The 26,504-nt window shown below is 45.0% G+C and overlaps 1 protein-coding gene across 3 annotated transcripts in view; it reads right to left on the bottom strand.

Annotated features, from left to right (window-relative positions):
* The window catches only part of SPG11 (SPG11 vesicle trafficking associated, spatacsin), a 32,470-nt gene that overhangs the window by 1,293 nt on the left and 4,673 nt on the right, over window positions 1-26,504 (bottom strand). For 2 of the 3 annotated variants that reach the window (XM_083713033.1, XM_083713035.1), the window contains exons 5-38: window positions 26,274-26,411; window positions 25,449-25,897; window positions 25,112-25,257; window positions 24,274-24,406; window positions 23,629-23,784; window positions 22,621-22,799; window positions 21,737-21,913; window positions 20,690-20,761; window positions 20,193-20,320; window positions 19,668-19,840; window positions 18,686-18,884; window positions 18,052-18,255; window positions 17,313-17,419; window positions 16,246-16,391; window positions 15,872-16,024; window positions 13,985-14,051; window positions 11,596-11,761; window positions 11,083-11,288; window positions 10,609-10,717; window positions 9,483-9,642; window positions 8,816-9,088; window positions 8,436-8,636; window positions 7,898-8,005; window positions 7,414-7,576; window positions 6,422-6,636; window positions 5,111-5,882; window positions 4,216-4,358; window positions 3,847-4,048; window positions 3,538-3,675; window positions 2,712-2,845; window positions 2,150-2,257; window positions 1,263-1,431; window positions 451-539; window positions 71-226 (exon numbers count right to left, since the gene is read on the bottom strand). In XM_083713033.1, coding sequence (XP_083569159.1) covers window positions 71-226; window positions 451-539; window positions 1,263-1,431; window positions 2,150-2,257; window positions 2,712-2,845; window positions 3,538-3,675; window positions 3,847-4,048; window positions 4,216-4,358; window positions 5,111-5,882; window positions 6,422-6,636; window positions 7,414-7,576; window positions 7,898-8,005; window positions 8,436-8,636; window positions 8,816-9,088; window positions 9,483-9,642; window positions 10,609-10,717; window positions 11,083-11,288; window positions 11,596-11,761; window positions 13,985-14,051; window positions 15,872-16,024; window positions 16,246-16,391; window positions 17,313-17,419; window positions 18,052-18,255; window positions 18,686-18,884; window positions 19,668-19,840; window positions 20,193-20,320; window positions 20,690-20,761; window positions 21,737-21,913; window positions 22,621-22,799; window positions 23,629-23,784; window positions 24,274-24,406; window positions 25,112-25,257; window positions 25,449-25,897; window positions 26,274-26,411 — 6,139 coding nt within the window. The remainder of the gene's footprint in view (window positions 1-70; window positions 227-450; window positions 540-1,262; window positions 1,432-2,149; window positions 2,258-2,711; window positions 2,846-3,537; window positions 3,676-3,846; window positions 4,049-4,215; window positions 4,359-5,110; window positions 5,883-6,421; window positions 6,637-7,413; window positions 7,577-7,897; window positions 8,006-8,435; window positions 8,637-8,815; window positions 9,089-9,482; window positions 9,643-10,608; window positions 10,718-11,082; window positions 11,289-11,595; window positions 11,762-13,984; window positions 14,052-15,871; window positions 16,025-16,245; window positions 16,392-17,312; window positions 17,420-18,051; window positions 18,256-18,685; window positions 18,885-19,667; window positions 19,841-20,192; window positions 20,321-20,689; window positions 20,762-21,736; window positions 21,914-22,620; window positions 22,800-23,628; window positions 23,785-24,273; window positions 24,407-25,111; window positions 25,258-25,448; window positions 25,898-26,273; window positions 26,412-26,504) is intronic. The other variant, XM_083713034.1, reaches the window with a different exon arrangement.

Here is a 26,504-nt window from a genome sequence, read left to right as displayed (position 1 = left end):
AGGAATGTGAACTCTGTCCTTCCATCAATAGGACACCACATACTCTTGTGATGGTGCCTGGCATCCTTACCTGGTAGAACCTGGGCAGGGACATGATACACTCCAACAGGCTCTTCCTGCTCAGATTGATCAGCTTGGTGCTGTGGCTGCTGTTCAGGAAGTGGAGTTGCAGGGTGATGAGCTTTGTCAGCCTGTTGCAGCGCAAGGACTGTCGCACACAGAAGTCCTAAGAGAAGGGAGTCAAAGACGCACGGATGAAGCTAAGTGGCTGCAACTGCCTTCCCTCCTCCACACACACACTTGCAAACAAACATCTCGCTGGTCACAGCCCTCTTCTCACATCTGATGCCACCTCTGTAACTCTATGGGACACATCAATCCCTGAAGCAAACACAAACAAGGCCCTGCCTCACGCCTTTCCACCTTCACTCAGTCCCAGTCCCATCTTGCCTTGGAATAGCTTTCTGCAGCATCTATGTAGAGGGTCAGGGCTTTCATCAGGAGCTTCTTCAGATTGGGCACATCCTGCAGGCACTCCTCTGAAAAGGAAAGAGGTGTTGAATGCCTTCATGGGGAGAAAGAAGCAGATACAGAACCAAATGCCAAATCCAGAGGGAGGGAAGAGAGGTAGCAAGTGAACCAAAGATGTATTTACCAAAGCCAATCCAGGCATCTCAGTGAGGACTCAAACGATAGGCACAAAGCAAGCAGATTATGCCTTTCACTATCAACCTAGGCTGATTCAGGGCAATGTGTACTTTCAGGTATAGGCCTCCCTAATGCCAAGTTTTAAACTTGCTGTGGCTCAACTGGACATTGCCTGATTTTTCTGAAATTTAGCCATAACATACACCTTACTGAACAGATTCCCCGTGCTAAATTTCATACTGCTAGGACGAACAGTCAGTTTTAGGGCCTATAGAATTTTGGGGTCTAGAATGATACAGTTGCTTCCTTAAACTATGGAGCTTCTCTCACGGTTCCATCACATCTCCTTCTTCACAAAAGGTGAATAAGGAACCAGGGTGTTGAGCACCTGTTATCCTGGGCAGGTAGGCTCTCTGCATGTCTGGAGTATACTGGCTCCTCTTTAGCTGGAGCTGGTGAGAACTGTAGTCCAAACTATCTGAACAGCACCAGGCTGGCAAAGGAGTTCATTCCTCTTCAGACAGACTGTCTTCCTCCCCATCAGACTGCCTAAGTGTCAGATGAGCCCCGAGAATACAGAGACTGCCCATCTACCCATTGGTCTGGCAACTTACCCCACGGCTGGGATTCAATGAGCTTCAGCTGGGTGTTGGCTGCTGCCTCGTGGTTCTCCCCAATCTCTCGGCACATGCTGAAGCAGAGGGCAATCATGTTGTGCTTCTCGCTGTCCCCCGGGCGACAGCGCTTGATGTAGTCCAGCAGAGCTGTCTTGAGGGTCCCGCTCTGCCAAAGTGGGAGGGAGGCAAGGAGTGGATGTGACAAAGAGGAGTTGAGAAAGCTTGCAGCTGAGAACAGGGGAAGCTAGAGCTTTCAGGCAGAGCCTTCAGCAGCAGCACCCCCTCAAAAAAGTGTATCTAGAAAGGATTAGCAGAGTTGGAGCCACAAGTGTTAAGGAAAGGAATGGCTGCATTTCAGGGCTGCATTTCAACAAGTGAGTGAGAAAAAGCCACTATGAAAGAAGGAGCGTTTTAGCTTTATGGCTTTACTATAGTAGGGACATTCTGGAGTGGGGATGCTGTGACTGGAATGATGATTTGGCAAGAAGGTAACAAATGGGAAGACTGAAGGCACTGCGAGGGAAGCAGATTTGAGAATTGAGAATGAGCCTTCAGATAGAGAAATACTTTGAGCTGCATACAACTGCCACCTTTCCCAGGCCAGTCAAGTTCCCTTCAAAATAAAGAGCCAGCACATATCCTGGCTTCAACCTCCCTCCCTTGGATCACTCAGGGTGATGATATCCATATGATGGCAGGCAGGCAGGCAGGCAGAGAGAGAGCGAGAGAGAGACTGACAGACTAAGCCTCATCCATATCCTGCTGAAAATAAAGGCTTCAGACTCAACGACACATTTACATTTGGATTTCCTCTATTGTCCCTCTCATGGAAGGGTTGGAACTCTTGAGAAAGGATGAGGCAGATTTGCGTCTCCTGCACTTACCGGATCCAGCTTTTTCCTCATGAGCACCTCAAAGTAATGCTTCTCATGCAGCAGGTCAAAGATATATGTCATCTCGTTGTATCTGCCAATGCCAGTGAGAAGCCGAACCTTTGGTAGGGAGGAAGAAGAGATAAGGACTTGAACAGCAAGGCAGGCAGAAGGGCCTTACTCTGTGTCATCATACACACTGAGGTAAGCCAGAAGGTCATGGCAGCCGCCACCACCCCTCCTTAGGGGGCACAACAGAAGTCTGTAGAAGGTTACTGATCAGCCATTTCAATAGATGGTAAGGGAAAGCAAAGGCAGCTTTCCTACCAGGCCAGGCGAACCCAATGAAGGCTGCACATACTGCTTCTTATAAGAGGAGCTACTTGCTAACATCAATGCAGAGGGCAGCCGAGCATGAACCATCTGTGGGAGTCTTTGACCTGCCACTACCTTCCTTTTTCAGCAAAGCAAGGGGATGTCTTGGAATCAGCAGGACCCTTCAAAGGCCTGTTGTGTGTCCCTGCAACCAGTTCACATTTCCCACAAATAGGGCAGCTTTAGAGCAGTCACATACCACAAGGCCATATTCTTCGTTGGGTGCCAAATGCTCCTCTGTGAGCAGCCGGGCAGCTTGCAGAACCCGCGTGATCCCTTCCATGTGACAGGTCAAGCTAAAGCAGTTGTGGGCCAAGATCAGCAGCTCTGTAGCTGAAAAAGGAGGGAAGGGGACTTCATAAGCAAGCACATTTTTTGCAGTTTTGCAGGTGCTCTCCAATACAACAAGGGAGACCCCCTCCCCGCCCCGATTTAAGTTTCTCCCTTGGCCAAAGATTGTGTGGCATCTGGTCCCTCAACTGTGGAACAACAACTGTCACTTTCACATACACTGGACAGGGACAGCAGCTCTTGGAGGCAAAAGCTCCTCAGCGGCTCATAAACAAACCCTGTTCCCCACCTTGAGGACAGCTAGGTGAAGTCAGAGGCCACTCCCTTTCCCCCCAGAATTGCTAAATGCTCTTTTATGAAAGGCTCCAGCAAAAACCTGTACTACTGCTAAGACAGATGGAGAATGGCAGCATGTGGGTCAAACCCTTCACAACCACAGCTCCAGCTTCCTGGCATCAATGAAGATGATCGGGGGTGGGGTGGGGTGGTTGCATTTTCCAGATGGAAACCACACAAAGACAGCAAACAGAAAAAAGGGCATGAGAACCCTCCTCCTGAGGCCTAACCCCACCTATATTTATGTAGAAGCATAGTCCCAAGAACCTGAATAAGCTCTGCATTCAAGTAAGCAGGCTTTGGATCACAGCTTTAGCCATGCAGCATGCTAGTGTGCTGTTACTGGATGTTTGATCCCTGGCCAAAACGGATCCTCCACCTGCCCATCATTGACTTACTGCATGCAAGTTCCCCATGCGGCACAGATGAGATCTTGTCCAATAGCTTCATGCCAACCAACGTGTGGTCCTGGCACAGTTTAGCCAGCTGCAGGAATGCCTGGCTCTCCTCTGCTGGGTTCAGAATTTGCTTTTGTTCTGTATATACAAATGACATATTGGTGACAGGATATTTTCCAGCTGACAGGGGGAAGGGGAAGAAACAGCACCGCCTCCACTCCTGCCCAAACCCGATCCTAGGAGTCTTTCCGCTTCCCCACAAGTTATAGCATTATTCTCCTTGGTCAATAACAACAAAGCAGGACTCACCGCCTTTCTCTTGCAAAGGGGCCAGCAGCTCTCGGGTTACTTCCTCAGCCACAATCTCCGCCACGGTTTCCAGCTCCATTCCCTGTGTGGTGACAAAGGCCTGGGCTTTTTTGCACCTGTCTGGCTGCTGAGAAGACAGGATCACCCGAAGCAGCTTCTCGGAATCGTGGGCAAAGATCTCACTGAAGGGACAGCCCAGTTCCTGCAAAAGACCATGGGGAAGTCTTACGTCTTGGATCCTGAGGAGTCTCATCCTCAAAGGGCCCCTCAGTGCCATGCTGGCAGGCAAGGCCCTCACTGGAGAGATCCCGCAGCTCCCATCACTGTAGCACAATGGTTGCCCCTCCTCAGTTCCCAACCAGCACACACCTTAGACAGCTCAAAAAGGCAGAGGACCTGCCGGCAGTAGTTCCGCCCGTGGACACATTCCGCCAGCAGGGCCTGCAGGCTGCCCACCACCTCGCTCTCTGGGCCTGGACCTCCCACAAAGGACCAGGACTCAAGGCTCGAGGCTGAAAAGGAAACAGAGACTCTGGATAGCAAGGAACGAGCAGGCTGAGCAGGATGCTTGGGCGGGGAGAGAAGACAAGGCTGGAGATGGACAGGGCAAAACTGGGAGGAGAAAACCAACACTGGGTGGGATAAGGGCACATTTCTTGCTCTTCTGAGCTCTGGAGGCTGGAGATTTTTAAACACAGGGATTCTTTAGCTGTGATTCCTATATTGAAGAGGATTGGTTTAGATGACCCTTTGGATCCCTTCAATTCAACACTGCCATGATTCTATGACAAACTGGAGCACTGGAAATGCTCAGTGGTTCTCAACTGATCAGCTGCCACCCTCCCTTCTCTTCCCCCTCCCAATTTTTGTTTTTTTAAATAAATATTTATTAAGGTGTTTTTTTATAAAAGAAATACATAGATAATAAACAACATTACTTATGTCATAACAAAATTTCATAACTTGTTTGGACTTCCTCACGTCTCCTGCTCCCACTTACATCGTTAAAAGGTTTTTTTCAAGCAAATTATCATCTCCCCCTCCCAATTTTTGAAGGAAAAACATTGCAGCAGTTTTGGATGCTACGAATGGCAAAGTTTGAGATCCAAGAAACACCTACATTTCTAAAGAACAGGCAATGACAAGACCCACAAAATGGCAGAGAAAGGAAGAAAGGAAGAAATGGCCCAGGAGGGTCCTCTGTGGACTCCTGAGGAGAGATGCTTTTGTCCAATTTGCAGCTCCAAATACTCCTGCTACTTACTGCTCAGAGATTTTTTCTTTGAAGAGTCCTCTCCCCCTCCATTATTCTTGTCCTTCGCCTCCTCTCTGTCTCTTGCTGCAAGGATGGCATGAACCTCTGGGTGAAACTCGCTCCGAAGGACTTCTCCAGATGCCAGCACTCTGAAGTGCAAGACCAGCAAGACATCTCGACTGTAAAAGTTAAAGTACCGGCAAACCCGGCTGGCCTCGTGGATGCTCCCCTCGTCCAGCAGGCGCCCAACCAGAAAGCTCAGTGATTCCACATCAGCCGCAGAAAGTGTGGCTTGCAAGGATGCATTGTGTGAGGGCAAACCCTCCAGCTGCAAGTACTTGGGCACGTTCAAGGCAGCCAGCTTGGAAAAGGAAAACTCCTTGGCTAAGGAATCAAAGGACACTTCACCGCTCATAGAAATCTGGTGGGAGAATCTGTGCTTGGCCTTCTCGGGGCCCTGGTTCAAAGTCTGCTGAGCGATGCGGCAAAGCCAGATTTCTTTCTCAATCCCTTCCAGCTCCTGAAGCGGAACTGGATCGCTTTTGGCTAACCAGTGGCCAGCCAAGGTCAGCAGAAGTTGCCTCTCCGAGATGCCAGATGTTCTCCCCTCATCCAAGGACTCAGACAGAAGGTCTGCCTGAGATAAAAAGAAATTGGAGGCCGCTTGGGTTGAGATGGCATTTCTCATATAGTTTTCGTGGCATTTTTCCCAGAACTCGATCCTTGTCCGCTTCTGAGACCAGTGGCCAATTTGTTGCAAGAGATGAATATTCTGGAGGACCTGCAAAACACACAAAAGATCAAAGTGATTCTCAGCCCCATCTTTCCATGACAACCAATGAAAGGAAGCTGAACTACTGATTCACCAGCTATGGCCATTTGTCGATAGGGAGAGCCTGGCTGCAACTCCTGTTTACACAACATGGGACTGCTCTTGAGAACTGTGTGGAGATGGAAGATAATGACAAATGTAGCTGCTAGCATACTGATGGGCCTGATGGCTCAAGAACATGTACCAACAGCTTTGAGGGACCTGCGCTGGTTGCCTGATTATTACCAGACATAGACCAAGGTGATGGCTTTGACAGAGAAATATGTATTCCCCTGTCACTGCCTCACAGCAGGAAACTACACGCACCTCATTCTTGGTCCCCAAGTTCCCTTACTTACTCATATGTAGCCAAAGGCAGCACTGGATCTGGGACTGAGCCACCAAAACTAGAGGCTGAGTCCAATAGATGGGAAAGCCACATTCTAATTCTGCCTTGGTTGGAGATGGAACATAATCAACCAAAACATGAGTTGTCAAAAGGTGCGCACCTCTTGGATCACCACGTTGTCTACAGGCAGCTCTGCCAGCTCTGCCACCTTCCGCGCTATTAGGAAAGAGCTTTGGTCCTGCAGCTCCTCCAGAATTCTTCTGCACTCCTTCTGGAAATTCTCTGGGGTGTAACTGCTCAGAATGGCACAATCAATGGAGACAGGAGAGTCCTTCAAGGTGAAGCTGAGGGCACTCAGCTTCTTCATATCAGGCCCTAAGCACAAAAGCAGCCCAAAAAGAAACAGGTCCTTAACTGGATAGTCTGTGCTTTAATGACGCAGGCTTTTCTGGAAAGGGGCAAAGAGGATCCCCATCAAGCTGCCCATGCTGTGGCCCTTTGCTGAGCAACAACTTTGGCAGAAGTGAAGTGGAGGGCAATGAAGGGAGGCCTAGGAAGGGAGGTCTTTTTGGCTGCAGAGCCCTAAATAGGGGAGGCCCACTTGGTATCAGTATTTTTATTTTATTTTAGACACCAGACCAAAAACCTTCTTGTTCACCCCAATGCTTTTAAATTGCTGACGTGCTGCTGTTGCTTCTAATTCACTAGTTTATTCCCATGTTTTACTTCTTCTATCTTTAAAGTTCACAAGCCAACCTGGGATCATTTTAGATGAAAGATGGTATAAAAATGAAGCAGAAGACAACCATCTCTTATGCAGATCAGTCCCTGCCTTTATATGCAGCACTGAGGATGCACATGATGGACGAAGAGAGAAGTGACTGGGTTTCCCAACATGCCAAGGAGAGGCATGCACATGCGCATCCCTTTTTCTGGTCTTCCAAACCTCCTGGATTCCCATCTTATTTCCATGCCCTGAAAACCAATGATTTGACTACACTTAAAAGCAGAATGAACTCGGCAGCTGATGCTCCTTTACTACCACCTCCCGAGGGCTGCCTGGCGTCAGGCACTGAAAGCAGATTTCAAGAGGAAGTCTTGGCTGTGCAGGTAACAAATTACTGACAGGGAACCAAAGAAAACTGTCCGTACCGTGAGGGAGAACGGTGTCCGTATCTGCAAAAAGCTGAAGGACCTTTCCCAGCTCGTACTGAGTCCTGCACTGCTGGAGCATCAGCTCAAGAAGAAATGAAGCCTGCGACACCAGCCAGGGCACAGGCAAGAGGAGAGGTGGACCTTCGGGTAAGGCTTGCAGCTGTGCAAAAGTCATTTTGAAAGTTATCCCAAGTGCCCAAACATGCCTCTCCCCCACCCTCTCCTTCATCTCTCTGACAAAGTAAGCCAACTTGTACAATGCAAAGCAGTAGTGTGGTAGGGAACTGGGAAGGATGCATTCAAGGAAGAAGGGTGGGCAGCCATACGTGTGTGCCCGCATGCTCAAACAATCCTTAAACCGGAAAAATTAAACCTCACACACTCAAGAGAAGACCATGCTCTAGCCTAGAGATGCTAGCTACCTCTGTAATTAAAGAGTTGGTTCAAAAGCTTCAGCAAGCAAAGGGAAGGGTCTGCTTACTCTTGAAATACTGGCTTGGAATGCAAGGAGTCTGCTCTGCGCTTCGCTGTAGTTTCTGTAGTCCATGCACAACTCGTACAGCTCCAGGATCATCAGCAAAGGGGAGTCCTGAATAGATTGATGCAAATGTTCAACATTCTTCACAAGTGTTGCACCATTTATTTATTTAAAAATACACCTCTGACATTGAACACCCCCACCCCCCCAATCTAGCTCCTGAGGCTCTGAAAGTGTAACCACAGCAGGGGGCAGAAATTGGACCATTTCCCTTCCTTAACTTGGAACGGAGGGTTCATTTAGGCTGCTCCATGTGCAGTTTCCATGTCTCTTGAAGCTTTCAGTTTGAAGACATCACACACACACACACACACACACACACACACACACAGGAACCCTTGTTACATTTATTTTCAAAGGCACTCTTGAAAATGTGAAGAAGCACAAGTTAAACAAATGGGAGTTGCATGCTGGGGCGGTTTCTGGTGCACCCAGCAGAGGCAGCCCAAGTAATATCAGGTCAAGGGATTTAAAGAGTTACCTTCAGAAAGAACTGAAAGCCACGAAGAAGAGTTTGGATTTTCTGCCTCTGGAGAAGTGTCTGCCAGAGGGTGGCCAAGTCCTGAAGATCCCATTCATGGGTTTCAGCTGAGCCTTCCAAGTGGTCTGTCACTTGGGCAGTGGTGGAGCTATCCAAGGAAGTTATGAGCCAAACACAGAGGCAATGGATAATGCTGGTGTCCTTCCAAACGGGTGGATGTGGCCAGAGAGGCGTGGGAAAGAGGTAAAGAAAGTTAGATACAAGGAGGAAGTGACCCACCTTGAGGAATGTACTTGCAAATATTTCTAAAATATCACACATACGGCCTACAGAAATAAATGAACAACAGAAGCACAGGGTCATCCTCAGAGCATTCTTACCTGGAAGCATGCAGCAAGGATGCTCAGAATGGGAGACTGGTGTTTCACAGCTTCACCCAGAAGGTAATGCCAGGGACGCGGCTGCTCCTGACACCAAAGGAGAATGCGGAAAAGATCACTGGTGTGGGTGCCCGGCTTTTGCTCATGCCTCAGCCGGTGGGAGTTGCCACCCTGACTGTCCTCCAATGGAGTAACTGAGGACTGCAAACTCTCCAAGGCCAGCCTCAAGTGGTCCTGCAGAGGAGGGGGAAACTCCTGGAGGATGGGGACAACCTGGGGAAGGGAAAGAACAAACTAGGTGAACAACATAAAGTGAACAAACAGCGCAAAGAGGCAAGCAGACAATGGTTTATCGAAGTCTTCACCAACTTGGTGTCCTCGAGGGACTGATGGGAGTTGCAGAACAAAGCACCTGGAAGTCTAGTTTATTGTCTTGAGCTCATGAGTCACAGCAAAGTGGTACACATACCAAACACAAATTAGAACTCTACTATATTAATGCCTTTATAGATTTGTACCTGTCTTTCTGCTGCCAGGGCAAATGAAGCCACATTAGTGATCTCTCCCCCTATTTCAAGAGCAATGTCTGTTCAAAGGGGCCACTGCAAAGACTAAACCCCACATTAATAAAGATGGCCATATCACTTTTGCCTGAAGGGCTCCTTACCTCAGAGGGTTGGTAGTTGTACCTCTGGGCTTCAATGAGGAACTGCAGCCATTCGCTGGATCTCGCACACACCTTCAGGTATGACATGCTCAGCTTGAGGCCGTGGAGCCTGCAAAACTGGGCCACCAGAGACCACTGCTTCCTTGCCTCGCTGGATGTCCTATGGGGAAGGGATGGGGAAGTAACTTAAGCTTCCACCTCCATAAAAAACACTTGCCAAGAACAACCAAAACCTTCAAAGGACTAGCACAACAGCCCTCTAAAGAAAAGGCAAGTGAAGGCATAGAACATTTATGATGATGATGATGATGATGATGATGATGCATGGTGTGCAGAAAATGAACACATCATACTAGACCAGACTTGGGTCATCCAATCAAGATAAATGGTGGAAGAGTAGAGACAAACAAAAGGAAAGACATTGCAAGAATTTGCTAACATAAAACGTAGTGATGGCCATGAATCTGGGTTGCTTTGAAAGGGGTCAGAATTCACAGGGAACAAAGCTATCAAAGGCTACTGGTTATGACAGCGAGACATTACTACCTCCAGTGTCATAGGGGGCATGCCTATGAATGGCAGCTGCTATGGGTGGGAGAGTGCCATTGCTCTCGTGCCTCAGAGGTATCTGGAAACAGCACTGGATTAATTGGGCCCTTTGCTTCTTACACTCTTCTCTGTTCTTAACTACCCCTCTCCATCCCCTGTGACTCAAGTGAATGTGGAGATACAGGAAACTGAAACACAGAAACAGCATTTGGAAGGGGAATCTTTCTTTGCTAATATGCAGCTAGCAGGGATTCCAGGCTAAAAAGTAAAGGGGGTGGAGACAGCATGCAAGCTATACTTGTTTTCCTCCTTTTTTTGTTTTTGTTCTATACATCACACTTCAACCTTAAGCTGTATTTGTGATGTTCTATTATGTTATTGTTATTTATTGTTTGTAAGCTGCTATGAGATTCACTTGAATGAAAAGTGGCATAGAAATATAATAAATCAAATCAAATCTACTCAAAAATCAAATCAATCCTTCCAAATTTGAATCCTTAAGTCTTCATAGAAGTAATATAAGGCCACAAAGAATGTATAGCAAATTCCCACCACTGGGCTCAAAGGGCTGACTCACTTGCTTATCTCCTGGTGCTCCATCTTATCCCACACGGCTTCCTCCAAGCAGACAAGGAGTTCTTCTGCTGCTGTTTTTTCTCCCTCTGCCAACTGAGTCAGCTTTTCAACTGTAAACAGAAAAGGCAAAGGATTCTGCTTCATGTGGCTGCAGAATACTTCAAAGTTATATTTTCCCCCAATAGGTTATCTACCCTTGGTTTAGCATTTTGGTGCTTTTATCATCATTATGTATTTTTGTTTTGCTGGTATTCTAACCTTGTGATTTTATGGTGTCTACTTTGTAAATCACTTGGGATTTTTAAAACATCAAACAGTCTACAAACTTATTAAATAAATATAACAGTTCTAACTTCACTGTGGATGTGGACTTTGCCATTCAGGAACAAAAGGGCAGGGGGCTTTCTGCTCTTGTGCACTCATCAAATATTACACTCTTTTCTCCAATATAGAAAACATGTAGAAGAAACACTACCCAAGGACTGCCTGATCGAGTTATGCTGAGGCTCCTCTCTTTGAGACATGAAGCTCAGGATCACGTTGGCAGCTTTAACATCCACCCGGAGTTTGAGGCTATCAAGGCCCAGCAGTTCCAAAAAGCAGGCGCAGGCGGAAGCCACAGACGGCACATAAAAGAAGGAGAGGGCCAAGGAGTAGGCATCATTGCCGGCTTGCTGGATCCTAGGGAAGAAAAGGCAGCAGCCGTTAGCATCATGCATCTGGAACAGCAGAGAGGTTGCAAGGAAAGGACCCAACTCTGCACACAGTCAAAATCAAAGCCAAGGGGACTATAAGCAGGTCAGAAAAGACCTGGGGTCCAAACGTGAAAAGTACTTTATATAAATTAATACCTCTTCTTACAAGGCAGCTTACATCTATCTAAAACAACACAATACCTTATTGCAATACAAAGATTTCTCCATAGAAAATGTTCTGTCGAGAACATGAGAGGCTCCTTTCCAAATCTCTGCTGCTTTCAAATACTCACAGCTGCTTTGGAGTTTTGCTCTTCGCTAGCTGTTGGACTAAAAAAGTCCCAAAAGCAAATGAGGGGCGTTCATGACGCAAGAAGTAGGAGAAATCCAGACGTTCAACTACAGCATATTTGTTGACAAAAGGGGCACTTGAGAAGTGAGGAAGGTCACTACAAGTATCTAAAGAGAAGGGAGAACACAGTGGTGAGTAGACAGAAAAATAGCAGGCTCCACAGGCCCAAGTGCCAGACACAATTCTTCTGGTTGACTCCTTGAAACTTGGCCTCACACCTGGCCACAGGCACTTCTCTGGGATCAGTCCACTGAAAGAGCTATAAAAAGGCAGCTCTGTCCTTTCATGTATAAGTGTTGTGGGTTTCAATGGGGCTGGCACAGGAAAAGTTTCTGGTAGGAGGTTTTGCTGCTCAGTGTCTACAGCAGGAGGTAACTGACAATCTCGGCAATCTACATAAAAACTTAAGAGCCTATTGGATCAGACCCAAGGTCTGTCTAAAAGAGCATCCTGTTCTCACAATGGCCAAACACAAGCCCCAACAGGAAGCCCCAATACAGGACCTGAGTGCCAGAGCACCACATGGTATTACAGTTGAAACACCAGCAACAGCCATTATAGCCTTGGGGATGGACACTTTCGACACTTGAAAGAGGAAGCCTTGCCAAACTAGCGTTCTCCAGATGTTTTTGACTACAACTCTCATCAACACCAGCCAAATAAGGCCAAGCTGGCAAAAACAACCCCAGAGCCTCCATAGGGTCCCAACACTGGAAGAGCTACAGAGTTACAGGCTGTCCAGCTGCCAATGGAAGCAGACTGGGGTGGGGGCTATTTTCCCACACAGCCTCCATATGCCCTTCTAATAGCTGCAGCTGAAACAGCCACACCACTGCCAACAACTTCTAAGGAGAACGCACTGGTTTCTAAAAGCAAGTTCCACTTGCATAAAGTATCTTGATTTATTATTGTACTCTAGAATCCATAACTAGATACATCACAGATATGAACACAATTACTATATAGAAGAGAACACAAGCCATTAAACAAACAAAACCCACAAGGACAATCCCTGGGACAATAAATTATGGTGTCTTTTAACCAGCTGCTTTCTGGTCTTCTCTGCTAGTGAAACCCTAGGAGTTTTATCTGCTCATCGAACCACTTGTATAAAAACTTACTGACCTATCCAGTAGTGACCAGAAGGAGGACAACTAGTTGGTTTCAAATTCCAGAATAAAAATGGCAAGAAGGTAGGACTTGACCCAACATTTCCACTTCCATTAGACCTTCCCTCTCTCAAGACCACCAAACTGTCAACAAACCTTCTAAATAAAACTTGGGAATGCAGAACATCCAGGGTGAGAGAAGTGAAACACAAGTGGCATCTTGTAAACACAAATAATTGATAAATTGGATACATTTTCCATCGAGAATTTTAAAAAGTGCAGAGAAAATTTTATTTGTATGAACCAAGAGCTCTTGAAAACATTATATTCCAGGATTTGATTTGATTAAACTTGTTGTGCAACTGAACTTGGCTTAAAGGAAAGAGGGGCACAGACCAGCGCTGCTGCAGGTATTCTAAAAGAGTCCATTTTCATCCATATACTATTACAGCTGTCACTTGGAGCCAGAGACACTTTAGTAAATGTGGATACAGAGCTAAAGTTTTTAAGCCGCCAACCATGCCCTAAAATCTGTGGGGCCAGTTTCCAAAGTAGTGGCTGCATCTGATTCAGAGTGCAAACCCGTAAAGAATTTGGACTGAGACTTTGGAATGGTAAACATTTCATTGCTGCTGGAACAGGCTGGCTTCCTCTGATACAGAAGAACCACAGGACCATTGTCTGATTTGCAGTGGCTTTCTGGACAGTGTAAAGCTTGTGTGTGAGATCCAAGAAGTGGATTGATGAAAGGGAGCTCCAAGGGAAGGAGAACTCTTTTTCAAGAATTTGTTCAAGAATTTGGCTGTCCAATAGCCACATCCACTGAATAAACTTTTTTTTAAAAAATAGTACTGTAATCTGTAAACAATTACAGGAGCAAGACAACATGGCCAAAAACCACTTAAGATCAAGTCTTAATAACTGGCAATGTTCTTGTTACCAACTTTAGGAGAGTGGGAGTCTGGGACATCATTTAGATTCAAGATAAACAGCTAGGAGGCAAGAATACAAGCTTGCCTAATTCTAGGGCTCTATTTCACCTTTTGAAAGATCAGATGCAACAGGGAGAGCAAAGAAGATTCTGCTGGAAGCCAAACCTCTCAGCATCTTGTCAGCTCCCAGAGAAATGTCTATTTAACAGAATGAAATACTAGGAGATTCCACACACGTATACTTTATACTCACTTTAAATAGTAACAAGATATGGCAAAAGTTACCTACCAGGCATGACAAGCGTATTTGCTGACTGCCAGCCAAACAATTTTGTGGGATCAAATGGAACTAACGCCTGAAAAATTAGAACACAACATTAATTTCAAGGCCTGCTTAAAATGCAGAAAACATGTTAACCCAAGCTGCTCGACTGAGCACACATCTTGTGCAGCATCTTACACATGTAGTACAGCTGCAGCCACACACTGACCCAGATATCCTGGAATGAAACAGTCACATCAAATTCAAACCCAGTCTTATATACATACACTCCACAGAGCAGAGTGCAGCTCCAGAGGATTTTATTTATTCAAAAGCATATTTAAGCCACTTAATATTTTAAAGTATCCGTGTCAAGTGAAACCAAGCTGAGAGGAGAAAATTATCCACAGAGGGCGAGCAAAAGGGCATTTCACTCTTAAACATTGGTAGGCAAACTAGGGCCCGGGGGCCAGATCGAGCCCAATCACCTTCTAAATCCGGCCTGCAGACGGTCGGGGAATCAGTGTCTTTTTATATGAGTAGAATGTGTGCTTTTATTTAAAATGCATCTCTGGGTTATTTGTGGGGCATAGGAATTCGTTCATTTTTATTTTTATTTCCAATATATAGTCCAGCCCCCCACAAGGTCTGAGAGACAGTGGACCGGCCCTCTGCTGAAAATGTTTGCTGACCCCCTGCTTAAGCATCCAACAAGATGCAGCAGCTCCATGAAATGCTCTTGTGGTAAGTGATGGTGGGAGAAGCAGGTGCCCTTCCACTTGTGCAAGTCAGGGCTATTGCTATGCAGCTGTGGCTAAGATGGGGAGAAGTGGCCAAGGGGTGGTGGTATGGGAGCCATGTCACCACACACAGAGATCCCCGGCAGTACTGCTCCCTGCCTTGCAAGGCTTTTTCCACTTGGCCTGAGAGGACTGACTCCAGCTACAAAAGCTGAGGCTGCTGAACAGATTCTTAGGTTGGGGGGTGTAGTTGGGGGCAGTTCTTGTTTCTATTAATTCTTTTGTGCCTTTATTTTAGGTTTTATTATGATTTATGTGGAAACTGTTTAATTTGCTTGTGCACTATTTGCTGTTTTATTTGCAATTATGTGTCATTTTTAATGTTACAAGCTGCCTTGAGCATGGCTTTAACTTTGGAAAGGCGACATGCAAATATAATTATGTATGTATATATGTTCTAGTGTACACTGCTGGGAGCCCTGGACCCTGTATGTTGGAAGGAGGTGTGCCATAGGCTAAGCCCCCAGGACATCCACACAGGCTCAGTCATGTGTCTTTTTTCCTACCTGCTCCTGTGACTGTGTGTTGGGGAGTTGCTCTCTGAAGCTGGAAGCTGCAGCCTCTCCCTATCCAAATCCCAAATTAATGCTGCTTGCAGAATACCCAGAAGGAAGAGGCAATGCCCTGCAGAGGTCACCGTCAGCATTTTGCAGGAGAGGAACTCAAACCTGTGTCCCACTTTCCCATTACAGCCCTCTTTCAAGTCTCACTGGTGTTAAGTTTGGGTAAAGTGGCAGCTGCTGTAACTGGACTATAGCATTACAGATCAAGGGAAGCAATAGTTCCACTCTATTCTGCCTTGCTCAAACCCCACCTGGGCACCACAGTTTAAGAAGGATATGGACAAGCTGGAACATGGGCAGAGGAGGGACACTAACAAGATAAAGGGTCTACAAACCAAGTCTTATGAGGAACAGTTGAAGGAGTTGTGTGCGTTTAGCCTGGAAGAGAAGGCTGAAAAGTGATAAACCTCCTTCCTTGGAGGGTTTTCAGCAGAGGTTGGATGAGTTTCCTGCATTGCAGGGGGTTGGACTAGATAACCCTTGGGGTCACGTCCAACCCTACAATTCGATGATTCTATTTGTATTGAGGGCAGATAGGTATATATTTATACCTGGGCAAGGTGGTAGAGAGAAATGTCGGAAGGCAAGGTCCCATGACTGGTATACTGGGGGAAGAGGGCTGCTCTCAGCTTGGGATACGGAGCAAGGGCCATCCTGAAGAGCTGGGCATCTACTTTCTCTCCTCCATCTCCATTCTGAAGGACCTACAACGAAGAAGAAGAACCTGAATACACTTGCAAGGAAATGGGAACCAAAAGTTCATTGGCACGAGCCACAGCACCTGGCACAAGGCTTTATCTGCACCTTCAGAGAAAGAACACTACCCAAATTTTCTGAGGCTGCTGGCATTTAAGATCTTTTTGACATTTTCTGTCACTTTGAAAGGAAAAGGCCATCAACAGCCTGCCAATATTCTACAGCATACCTGGTCAATACCTCCAGGGGTGTACATTGTGGTGGCAAGAGCAAGGAGCGTTCGGCCTTCCAACAGCATTGTGCTCACACTGGCCTGGTTGCTGGGAATCAAGATCTGGGCGTTTGCCAGGCTAGCTTGGAAAATCTTATTTGCATCTGGAGGGAGGAAAGAAAGAAAAAAACTGTTGCCTTGTTTTCCATTATTATACCCTGTCTTTCTGCCCAAGAACATGCTCAAAAGGCGAGTGGCAAAGAGAAGAAATTCACACATTATTACTATTATTATTATTATTATTATTATTACTACTACTACTATTATTATTATTTGATTTCTTACCTGCCCTTCACCATTACACATTACAACAATTTTAAAATACAGTATTAAAACCAGTTAAAACACAGCAAAACTTAAAAAGGCCAAGCACATGGCAACAATAATAGTTGATCAACAGTTAACTTTTCTAATGTCAGCCAGAATGTTATCTCCAATTTAAATAAAAATAAAAATCCAACCCATGGCATATACAACCCTCTCTCTGAAAGCTCCCTGTGGGGAACGTTCCATAGATGGGGCACTGCTATAACTAGTTCCCCCACCACAATGCTATAGGTAGGGGAACCTGGAGCAGGACTTACCACCCCTTTGAGTTGGGTCCAGAAATCAAACAGGAGTCGGTTAAGAACAAAAAAGTTTTTATCCCTATGTCGAAAGCCCAGTACGTTCTGGACCAGCTGTTGCATCCAAACATTTTTTAAAGGCAGCCCCACATAAAGCACATTGCAGAAACCTAATCTTTGAGGTTAGCAGACTGTTATTGACAGTGGCTGGGTCCCCATTTCTCAGAATAGGATGCCAGAAAGCCCACAGACCAGACAATGCTGGTATAAAAGGTGCTCGTCCCCACAGCAACCACCTAAGCATCCACAGAAAAGGTCAAGCCCAGGTGAGTTCCAAGCTGATCATTAAGGGAGAATCCATCATCACTTGGGATGGTCAATGGCTCACAATGTTTGTTTTTAATCAGAATTGCACAAAGAACATTGGCCCAGAAGAGAATCACAGAGGAAGGTTCCTACCTCCAGAATTGCTGGCGATGGCTCGACACCGCACTAAAAACTCAAACCACGGATGAGCTCCGTGAAGTGCTTTGTCATCCAAAAGAGGGCAATTTGAAGGAAATAAACTGCAAAATTAAGGACAAAATATCAATTTCATAGAATAAAAAAACAAAACAAGTTATTTCCCCCTTCTAAAATATGGGCCAGTAGAAGGCTGGGTAAGCAGCCACATGGATTTTGAGAAGACCATCTGCTCTGGCAGGAGTAAAAGAGACTGATGTCTTAGTTAGCTAGGGGTGTATTGGCCACACAGACCCCACTGGGCAAGCACTCTCTCATCTCTGCTCCTTTAGGTTACGAAATTAGATGATGCTCCAGATGCAGAGTCCAGAACAAAGCTCCATTGGAGGAAGGCTGGGGGCATGGGGAGAAGTTCTGCTGCCTTTGTTCAGAAAACATTTTGGAGGTGGTGGTGGAAAGAGGATGTATAGTCTACACAAGGCTTCACCAACCTGAACTACAACTCCCACCACAGGTAGACAAAGCCTCTGGAGGGCATCAGATTGTGGAAGCCTGCTCTAGAGAAAATGCTACTGATGGTATTGGTTTTTAAATCCCTGAAAGTAGTTTCGACTTCAGCAGGCAAGCTGAAAGACAGGCATGTATTAGGGCTACTCTCTTGCTTCACTGGGTTGCAGCTATTCTTATCATCTACAAATGTGTGTATAAGAAACCACTTCAGGTCATGTATTCCTACCTATAGTAGTCGAGATAGGTGTAGAGAAGATGGTCCAGCCCATGTTCTAAACAGTACAGGATAAAGCAGGCATGGAAATCTAAGCCACTGGTGGACATATATTCTGGAACAGGATGAGGATTCTGCATCACTCCTCCAACAAGAGTCAATCTCTGGAGAAGGCATTCAAAGTCTTCTAGTTCCACTGGCACAAATATTCCATTGCTACCAAGAAAAACAAAAGGATCTTTTTAATGCAAAGCAGCCAAAGTTGTTAAGGAGACTTCCACCAATAAACGATATTAGGAAAGCTTGACAGAAGTTGATCATCAATTTAGAGCTAGACTGGGGAACCCCTTTCAGCCTAAAGGCCAGATTCAAAACCTGGCTAGTCTTCAGGGGCCACATTCCAATGGTGGGTGGGTAAGAGATGAAAGTGGCGAAGGCCAATTTCACAACATAGATTATGTAAAATTATGGGCAATTATAAGTCTAACCCAGGAAACTACAGAAAGTTGCAGGGCGGATCAAAATGACTGATGTCAAATGATGTCATACAATTGGCAAAAGGGCCAACAGTTTGCTGGAAATGGCCTGGTGGACTGAATGAGACCCGTGGCCAGAGGTTCCCCCAACCAAGACTTAAGGCACATACCTGGCTAAATTGTCCAACATTTCATTTTGCATGTAATGGCTACACATTGTTCTGCGCTCAATGGTCTCTGTTGTCAGCCGTGGCCAGTTTGTGTTACTCTCCTGTTGCTGAGATGCTGCAATCCATGAGCTCATACTGGAGTAGTCATGCCAAGATGACAGGTGCATCCAAAGAACCTCTGGATCACATGATTTGCGTTCTGTGTGTGGTTTTTTAAAAAAGGTAGTCAGTACAATAAACTATGTGCATGCCTGCAGGTGCACACTGTGTATAGGGTCACAGGGTTAGTCCCCAGTGTCACTGTAAAATAAACCACTGTAAGCTTAGGAAGAGTAAATGTGTATGAGCCAATCTGTTTCCTGGTGTAATGCAAAGAATTAGAACTTATCCTTAAAACCCTTAGCAATCTGGGTGCAGGATACCCAAGGGGCTGCTTCACCAACATCAGTCTGCCCTCACTATCAGAGAGGCTCCTGTCCATATCCTGTCTGTGGCCGAGGCAGAGTTAGGACAAGGTAAAAGGTCTTCTTGGCAGTTATGCCCTGATTACTGAATACATGACCCTTTGCTCCCCACTCTGGCCCAAATCGAGGATACTCCCGATTCATTCCTTTCAACAGATCCCTTATTATCAATGCAAACTGTAGGCAAGGGAGAGGGCGCACACCAGATGTGGGCTGCAGAAGGTAACAGGGGGTTAAAAGCTCCTCACATGCTGGGTGGAGTCCCAATCGAAAACAAGTCCCTAGTGGCTGCCATTTCCTGTTTTTTCCCTTCCCTTTGCAGCTACTACAGAAATTGAGGGTGGGGAGCAAGTGAAGCTTCAGGGGCCAGACGGGAAGCCTCTGAGGGTTGCATCTGACTTGGGGGTCAGATATCCCCACACTTGCTTTAAAACATTTATTGCCTATTGTTAGTCCAAAAGTACAGCCTTAAGACACAAAGCTCCCTGACCACAACAAATTTATGGCAGAGTACTTGCCTTCGGGAGATTGCATAGGAAGAAGAATCGTCTCTCGGATAACCTGATCCCACCACTGAGCCCAGTTTAACATAATACTGTACTCTGCAATATTAACTCCGTCTTCATTGCATTGCAGGAATGAATCCAGAACAGGAATGTGGATAGACAGATCTTGTTCTTTTCTCCAGGAACTGAAAATGAGAACAAAACATCTCTATGAGGTCCATGTCATTTATCTACTCTTCCTGATGAGTTCAGATTTTCAAGCTAGCCACCTTGTTCCCAATACAACCATTTCCAATGAACAGTAAAAGTTTGCAGCCTACAGCACAGTTAAGCTGGAACTGCTAACAACCAGTTGAGTAAGAAGGAAGATCATCTCACACCTTCCACGGAAAGAAAGCTTGCAGCTGGAGAAAGCAGGAGCAAACAAGGACTCACGTTTTTTTTGCTGCATGGGTAGAAATTCAAAACCTCACACAATTCTCATCACATCACTGTTGATAAAGATGTTTTTAAAAATTGAGGCTGAAAATCTATTACCTGGGCTGGGCTGTAGTCTTTTCCTTCTCTTGGAAAGTTTTTGCATAGACATTTTCCACCTTATGCACAAAGTCTATCATTTCCTTCTCAGCTTCAGAAAAGTAGTTTTCCTCTTTCAGTATGTTCACCTTGAGAGTCAGACCAAAACATTAATTAGCAATGCAGTTTGCACCCTAACATCAAAGGCACCGGAAAAGCAACTCCTTAATGGGTTTGTTGTCAAATCAAAAATATAAGCAGGAACTGGAAGTGGTCTAGAACAAAACAATGTGGTGTGGATCCCTGATGGCACTGATGTCACCGCAACAAGATTTCCACATCAGCTACTAATGCCAAAGAGACAACAGGAAAGTGAAGTCATCACCGGGACTTGGGTGAAAACTAACACAATTTGTGAGGTGGGGGCAGAAGTCACCCAGGAATGTACCCTGCACATGCAGGTGAGACATATGAAATTAAAGGACCACAACCCATGCAAAGGTTTTCCCTGCACTCACCAAAAAGTCACGAACACGGTGATCAGTTACGTAGAAACATATTTTGCGCAGCTGCTCCATCACATTGAAGCCCTGTCAAGGGAGGGGAAGGGTAGAAGAGTTTACACAAGAAAGTATTAATGGCTTGTTTTCTCTCATAGACTTTCTTTTGTGCATATCTACAAAGGATTTCAGAGCTCGGCTGCAGCTTGCAAAAGACTGGAGAAATTTCAACAGCTTGAGAAATGGGCTTAAAATGCTCAACTCTTAAAAACTCCTGCCTCCCTACCTCAGACAAATTATTACTGTTACTGTTGGTTGCTTTGTAGAGCAAAGTGTCTCAAAGTGACTTACATAATAAAAATAGAGATACAAAAAGATATTAAAACCAAATATAAAAATGGCAATAAAACAAGACCTAAAGTGATTATCCAAATTTATGTACATAAAAGGAAAATACTACCCTTTTTTAAAAGATGACTGCAGAAAGTGACAACAGAACTATGTTATCCACCCAATTAAGAATCAAATGCATACATGCACACATATATAAAGTCAGTGTGCGTTTATGTGTGTGTGCTTACCCTTCAACGGATCATGCCCACACTTATTTTTCTCCTATGTTAGATACTTCTCTCCCTGTCCCCCCAATTAAGCAGAATATGACAGGACAAAGAAAATCCTTAATGAGTTCAACTCTCATTGTTAACTCGCCAAGCACCCCCAATGGCCAATCTTTAGCACCTGAAGAAGCAAAGCCAATCCCTTGCTGTGTGTACAGTGGTACCTCGGGTTACATACGCTTCAGGTTACACACTCCACTAACCCAGAAATAGTGCTTCAGGTTAAGAACTTTGCTTCAGAATAAGAACAGAAATCAGGCTCCAGCGGCATTGCGGCAGCAGGAGGCCCCGTTAGCTAAAGTTGTGCTTCAGGTTAAGAACAGTTTCAGGTTAAGAACAGACCTCCAGAACGAATTAAGTACTTAACCCGAGGTACCACTGTACATGCAAATACACTGAAGTAAGCACTGTAGATCAAGCCACACTCTGTTCATGCATTACTCACCATGTTTCTTAAGAGTTTGGAGGCTTCTTTGACATCATCCTTCAGAAGGCTTTTGTACACCAGATCCAGTCCTATCTGGGTCAGCACCTTAAGTTTCTGGGCAGGGTTACCTGCCATCCGGAAGAAGGTCTGAGCCTCCGGGAGCTTGTTGTTTAATATGGCTTCAGCAACCGTTTGCTGAAAGAGCAAAGAAAGGCATGCAATGCAACTAGCTGCTTTTGAAAAACACCATGCCTGACATTCAACCTCTTTCGTGAAGGATCAGGAGAGGCAAATTGAGGAATGGCGGAGGCGAAGTGGGTGGAAGTTGTTAAGGGCACACAACCTAGTCTTAAAAACACAGGAAGTTGCCTGTTTTAGCTGAGATTCCTGCATTGCAGGGGGCTGAACTAGATGACCCTCAGGGTCCCTTTCAACTCTACAATTCTATGATTATGAGGAAGGGAGGAAATGTCTCTCTTGCTACTTTCCCTCCATGCTACCACTTGATCATTCTGGTAGCCCTCCTACATATTTTCCAGTTCCAGGATATCCTTTTCTGTTTGGGGCAGCCAGAACTGGTCAAAGTCTTCCATTGCTATACTATCAAGTTGTACTTTCAAATCCTTCCTTAGTACACAACTTTTCAAAAGTTGCTCCACACCAAGTTAATGTTTTTATTGTGCTACCTGCCTTTCATTTCAATGGGAGTGTTTGGCACACAGTCTCTAGCTCTCTCACTGAAATCAACAGGACTTCCAAATGCTTAACTATGGCTGGATTCTGCCATAAACGAGGCTTTAGGACACTAATTTTTCCTTGGGATAATGAAATTGTTTAGCAAACAGACACAATGTCTTGGACAATATATGCTCAGGAGTTCTTGAAACTGATTCTCTGGTTACCTCTGTATTGAACTTTTCCCACTTCTGGCTTTGTTCTATGCAGGGCACGTCTTCTTCAAGATCACACGTGAAGCTGGTGACACTGGAAGACTTGTGAGGGAACTTTATCATAAACATCCTAAGTTTATTGATGTAGCTGGTTAAAATATCAACACATTTGTCCAGATTTTCATCCAGCTCTGTGAAGAATATCAGGAAGACACTTTACGGAAGGAAGGAATGAAAACATCTCCCTGGGAGACTGGCAACACTAAGGGCAGCCTAATGAACATTAACATATTCAAAGACATATCTCACCATATCCTGTTCTGCTTGCACTGGTGCAGAGAGAAAGACATTCTCCCTTTCATTCCTCTCCTCATTACCAGGGGTGACAGTGACAGCAGGAACACAGGGAAGCCTGCCTGAGCCGCTCACCTGCCCACTCACACAGGTGCACTCAGTCAACAAAATGATGACAAAGGAGTCCAAATATAGTATAGAGAGAAACACACAAGATGCAAAAGTGCCAAAGCCCAAAGTATGAACTGACTATAAGGTACTGACCCCTCCTGACCCAGTACAGGTGTTGGTCCAGCTAGTCCAAAGGACTAGGTTGTTAAGTCAGCTTAAATCCTGGAAAACTGACTTAATCGTTTTATGAATCACAGCTTTACAGCCCATACAGCGACTATGATTGTCTGGGTGTTATTCACGAGCACATCCCACGGAGGCCAAAAGGGCACACCTCCAAGTATGTGTGTATAGGATTTGGACATTACGGTAATGGGAGAAAACAATTATACATTATTCACTGAGCTGAGGCCTGAATCGCTCCTCCTCTTCTCTCATCAAACACTACCACTGGAGAGGGGGTTTTTTTATTAAAAAAAACAAAAACAAGGTCACATGCAGGAGCACACAGCTTGTACATGAAAATAGCTCAAATAGTAGAAAAGGTTTCATGGCCCATTACGGGGGAAATGCAGGGCATGATGATAATTCAAGCAACACAAGCACAACCGTTACCTTCTCTGTGGATACAAATTTCACGGAGCTGTTTGTTAAGGAAAGACAGGGTGAGGTTCAGCAGCTGCTCAGAGAAATGCTTGCTCTGTGCTTCCAAATCATTTTCTCGGATTGCCATGCAAAGCAAATCTAAGGCTGGTATAAGCTCTTCCATGCCTGTGTGAGAAAAAGCAGGAAATGACTAGATGATCACTTTAATATCTCCTCCCCACCCCCCACAAAAAAGGATTCTCAGAAAAGAAAGCGCAGCTTGCCTCCATCTTTTCTATGGCATCCATTTACCCCATTGCACTTTCTCAATACACAAGGCATGTTCCATCTCTCCCAAGATTTCTTCGCTGAACATAGTATGCCCTTATATAGCTCTCATTATTTTCTATGTGGCTTGTGCAGCTTTAATTTCACACGAGCTGTACCACAGTGAACTTCTTTAATCTTCACTACACCAGTCTTTCCTAACATGGAACTTTCCAGATGTTTCGGATCGCCATCAGTCTCGACAACATATGGCCATGTTGGCTGGGGCTGATGGGAACCGGAGTCCAAAATATCTGGAAGGCATCAGGCAGGGGAAGACTACACTATGCTTTGTGAAGGTCTGTGTCAAAGCAATGTCCATTTCAACATTTACATTGTTTTACTTACTCTTCAAGTAAAAATCTGACATAGTGCTTGCAGGCTGATCTTGTAAGGAGCAAGTTGCAGAGGGACTGAAAATATTCTCTTTGTTCTTTAAAAAGAAATCCACTGTGTCCAACTGACGGTTCTCTAAGCCAGCCTAAACAGCAACAACAGAATCACTGTTAAAAATGCAGCAACATGTAGAAACAGAAGTTCTTAACTAAGGGACTGATATTCTTTTTGCGGATTGAAATGTTACTTTCTACCAATTTCCAGGATGGTTAAACAACAAGACAAGAACAAAGTATTACAAAAAAAGCATCCATTCAAGAATGCAATTAAATAAGCCAAAAAGTCATGCAACAAGACAAGAGAGCCTGTTTTCCTCAAGCACTATTCCACTATGGACCCATAAGTGAGGCTTCATGAAGGAGGGTGGAATGTCCTCCTACCTATCAGAAAAATAGATGCCCAGCAGGTAAGAACTACCATTTGTCTTTTTGTGGGAGGAGGACTTTCCTAGATAGGATGTGCAGCACAAATCAGGAAAAGAAGGATCACCTCATGCCGAAAACACTGCAGGAGAATAAAAAACTAGGGCTGGAGGACAGAGTCACCAAGAGCAGTCAGTTTTGTCATGCTCCACAATTTATCCACATGGCAGCTCTGTATATTACTTTGGGAGGTGCCCTTTCCATGTAGCCTGCAAAGGCTGCAGGTTAGATAAGCTCAAAGTAAACATTTGAGGCTTTCAAAAAGAAAAAGTAAAAAAGAATCCCCTGCCAGTTGCAAGAACCCACCACTTCCAGCACTGGGAGATGTGGGAGGCACAGAACCTCAAGGGCCACAAGTGTTTCTTTACCTCCAAGGCATGTATTGGAATAGAGCATCTTCCCCATCCATTGAGCTGGCAAAGAGAATCTACAGTGCCAGCACTTCCATGGATGATCAGTCTATTCAAGAATTCCTCTTGAGTCAAGCCAAACAGAACCAAGGAGAGGCCGGGCTCTAAGGGTTATAATAAATAAAAGAAGAACTTATTCACCTGTCATATCAAACATGATCTATATGGTACTCTATGAGACTGAATGCAATCTTCTTGCATTGCCCTCAATCGTGTGAGTACTTACAAACAAAGCAATGCTTCTGCTTTCTAGACTGCAGACTTTGGTTTTTATTTGCAACTAAACGATGCTCACCTGAAAGGATGGGACATAACTGCTCCTCTCTGTTACACTCCACAAAAAATGAATTTTTGCCCACACAAGAACGCATCATGACTTGGGTCTCCAAATCCCACAGAAGAAGAATCAGTCCTTCACTCTCACTTGAGAGAGTGAACAATGCACTAAATCCTGTCACAGATTTACACTCGAGTTTCACACCATCTTCTAGTCCTCCTAAATCTATGCTCTTCCATAGTCTGTCTCTTTTGCCTGTGTTTTGGGGATCTTTTCTTCTTGAGTTTGAAAGGACATGAGCAGCATCATGCAGAAAGGAGGCCTCAGAAGCTTCACGAGTCTTACAGTCGCAGTGCTCTAGATGCAAAGGATACTGACACCAAGGCAGGAAAACGTTGGCTGCCAAATTTGAAGAATTAGATCCTTTTGTTGTGTCAGACAATGAAGACAAATGTGCCTTCCAGGATCTGGAAAAAGGAGAAAAATCACACCAACATTTTTAACAATGAATCTATGAATTATCTATAGTTGTATTGCTTGAACGAAAAGGATTTGTAATACAGATAAACAGATTGAATAAATATAAATAGTTTCTTGCCATCAAAACAACTGTAAACTAATCCTGGGGAGGACGGTGTTTAGACATACTCGTGCATCTATTTGGAAATGATGCGACATGTCTAAGCTTATACTAATTCATCCTAACGTTCTAAAGCTGTTTTACCAGCAGTATCAGCAGTAACAGCAGGAACCAGAGAGCTAAAGTGGCAAGTAGGACTGAACAAACATATCCCTCTTTTCCACATAGATTAATGATGCAAGGCAGAAGTTCTGTAGACATACCTGTCGGTCCGAAATGGATGCTGCATAAGTTTCATGCTGTAATCTGAACTTCTGAGGTCATCCTCATCTGTCCCTTCCAACTGTTCTACAGGAAGGTTGTCAAAGTTTTTCTTGCAAATTAAATGCTCAGGATATTCTCTGCGGGGGGAAAGTGATTATTTATAAATAAGATGATTTCAACTCCACCTTTCAACCCTCAAAAAGTTCCCTATAACAGTTAATCTAAAAAAA

Source organism: Podarcis gaigeae, assembly GCF_964106915.1.
Source record: "Podarcis gaigeae genome assembly, chromosome: 14".
Classification (NCBI taxonomy): Eukaryota; Metazoa; Chordata; class Lepidosauria; order Squamata; family Lacertidae; genus Podarcis; species Podarcis gaigeae.
The sequence above is the reverse complement of the archived record's forward strand: the minus strand, read 5'-3'. Positions and strand labels throughout refer to the sequence as shown.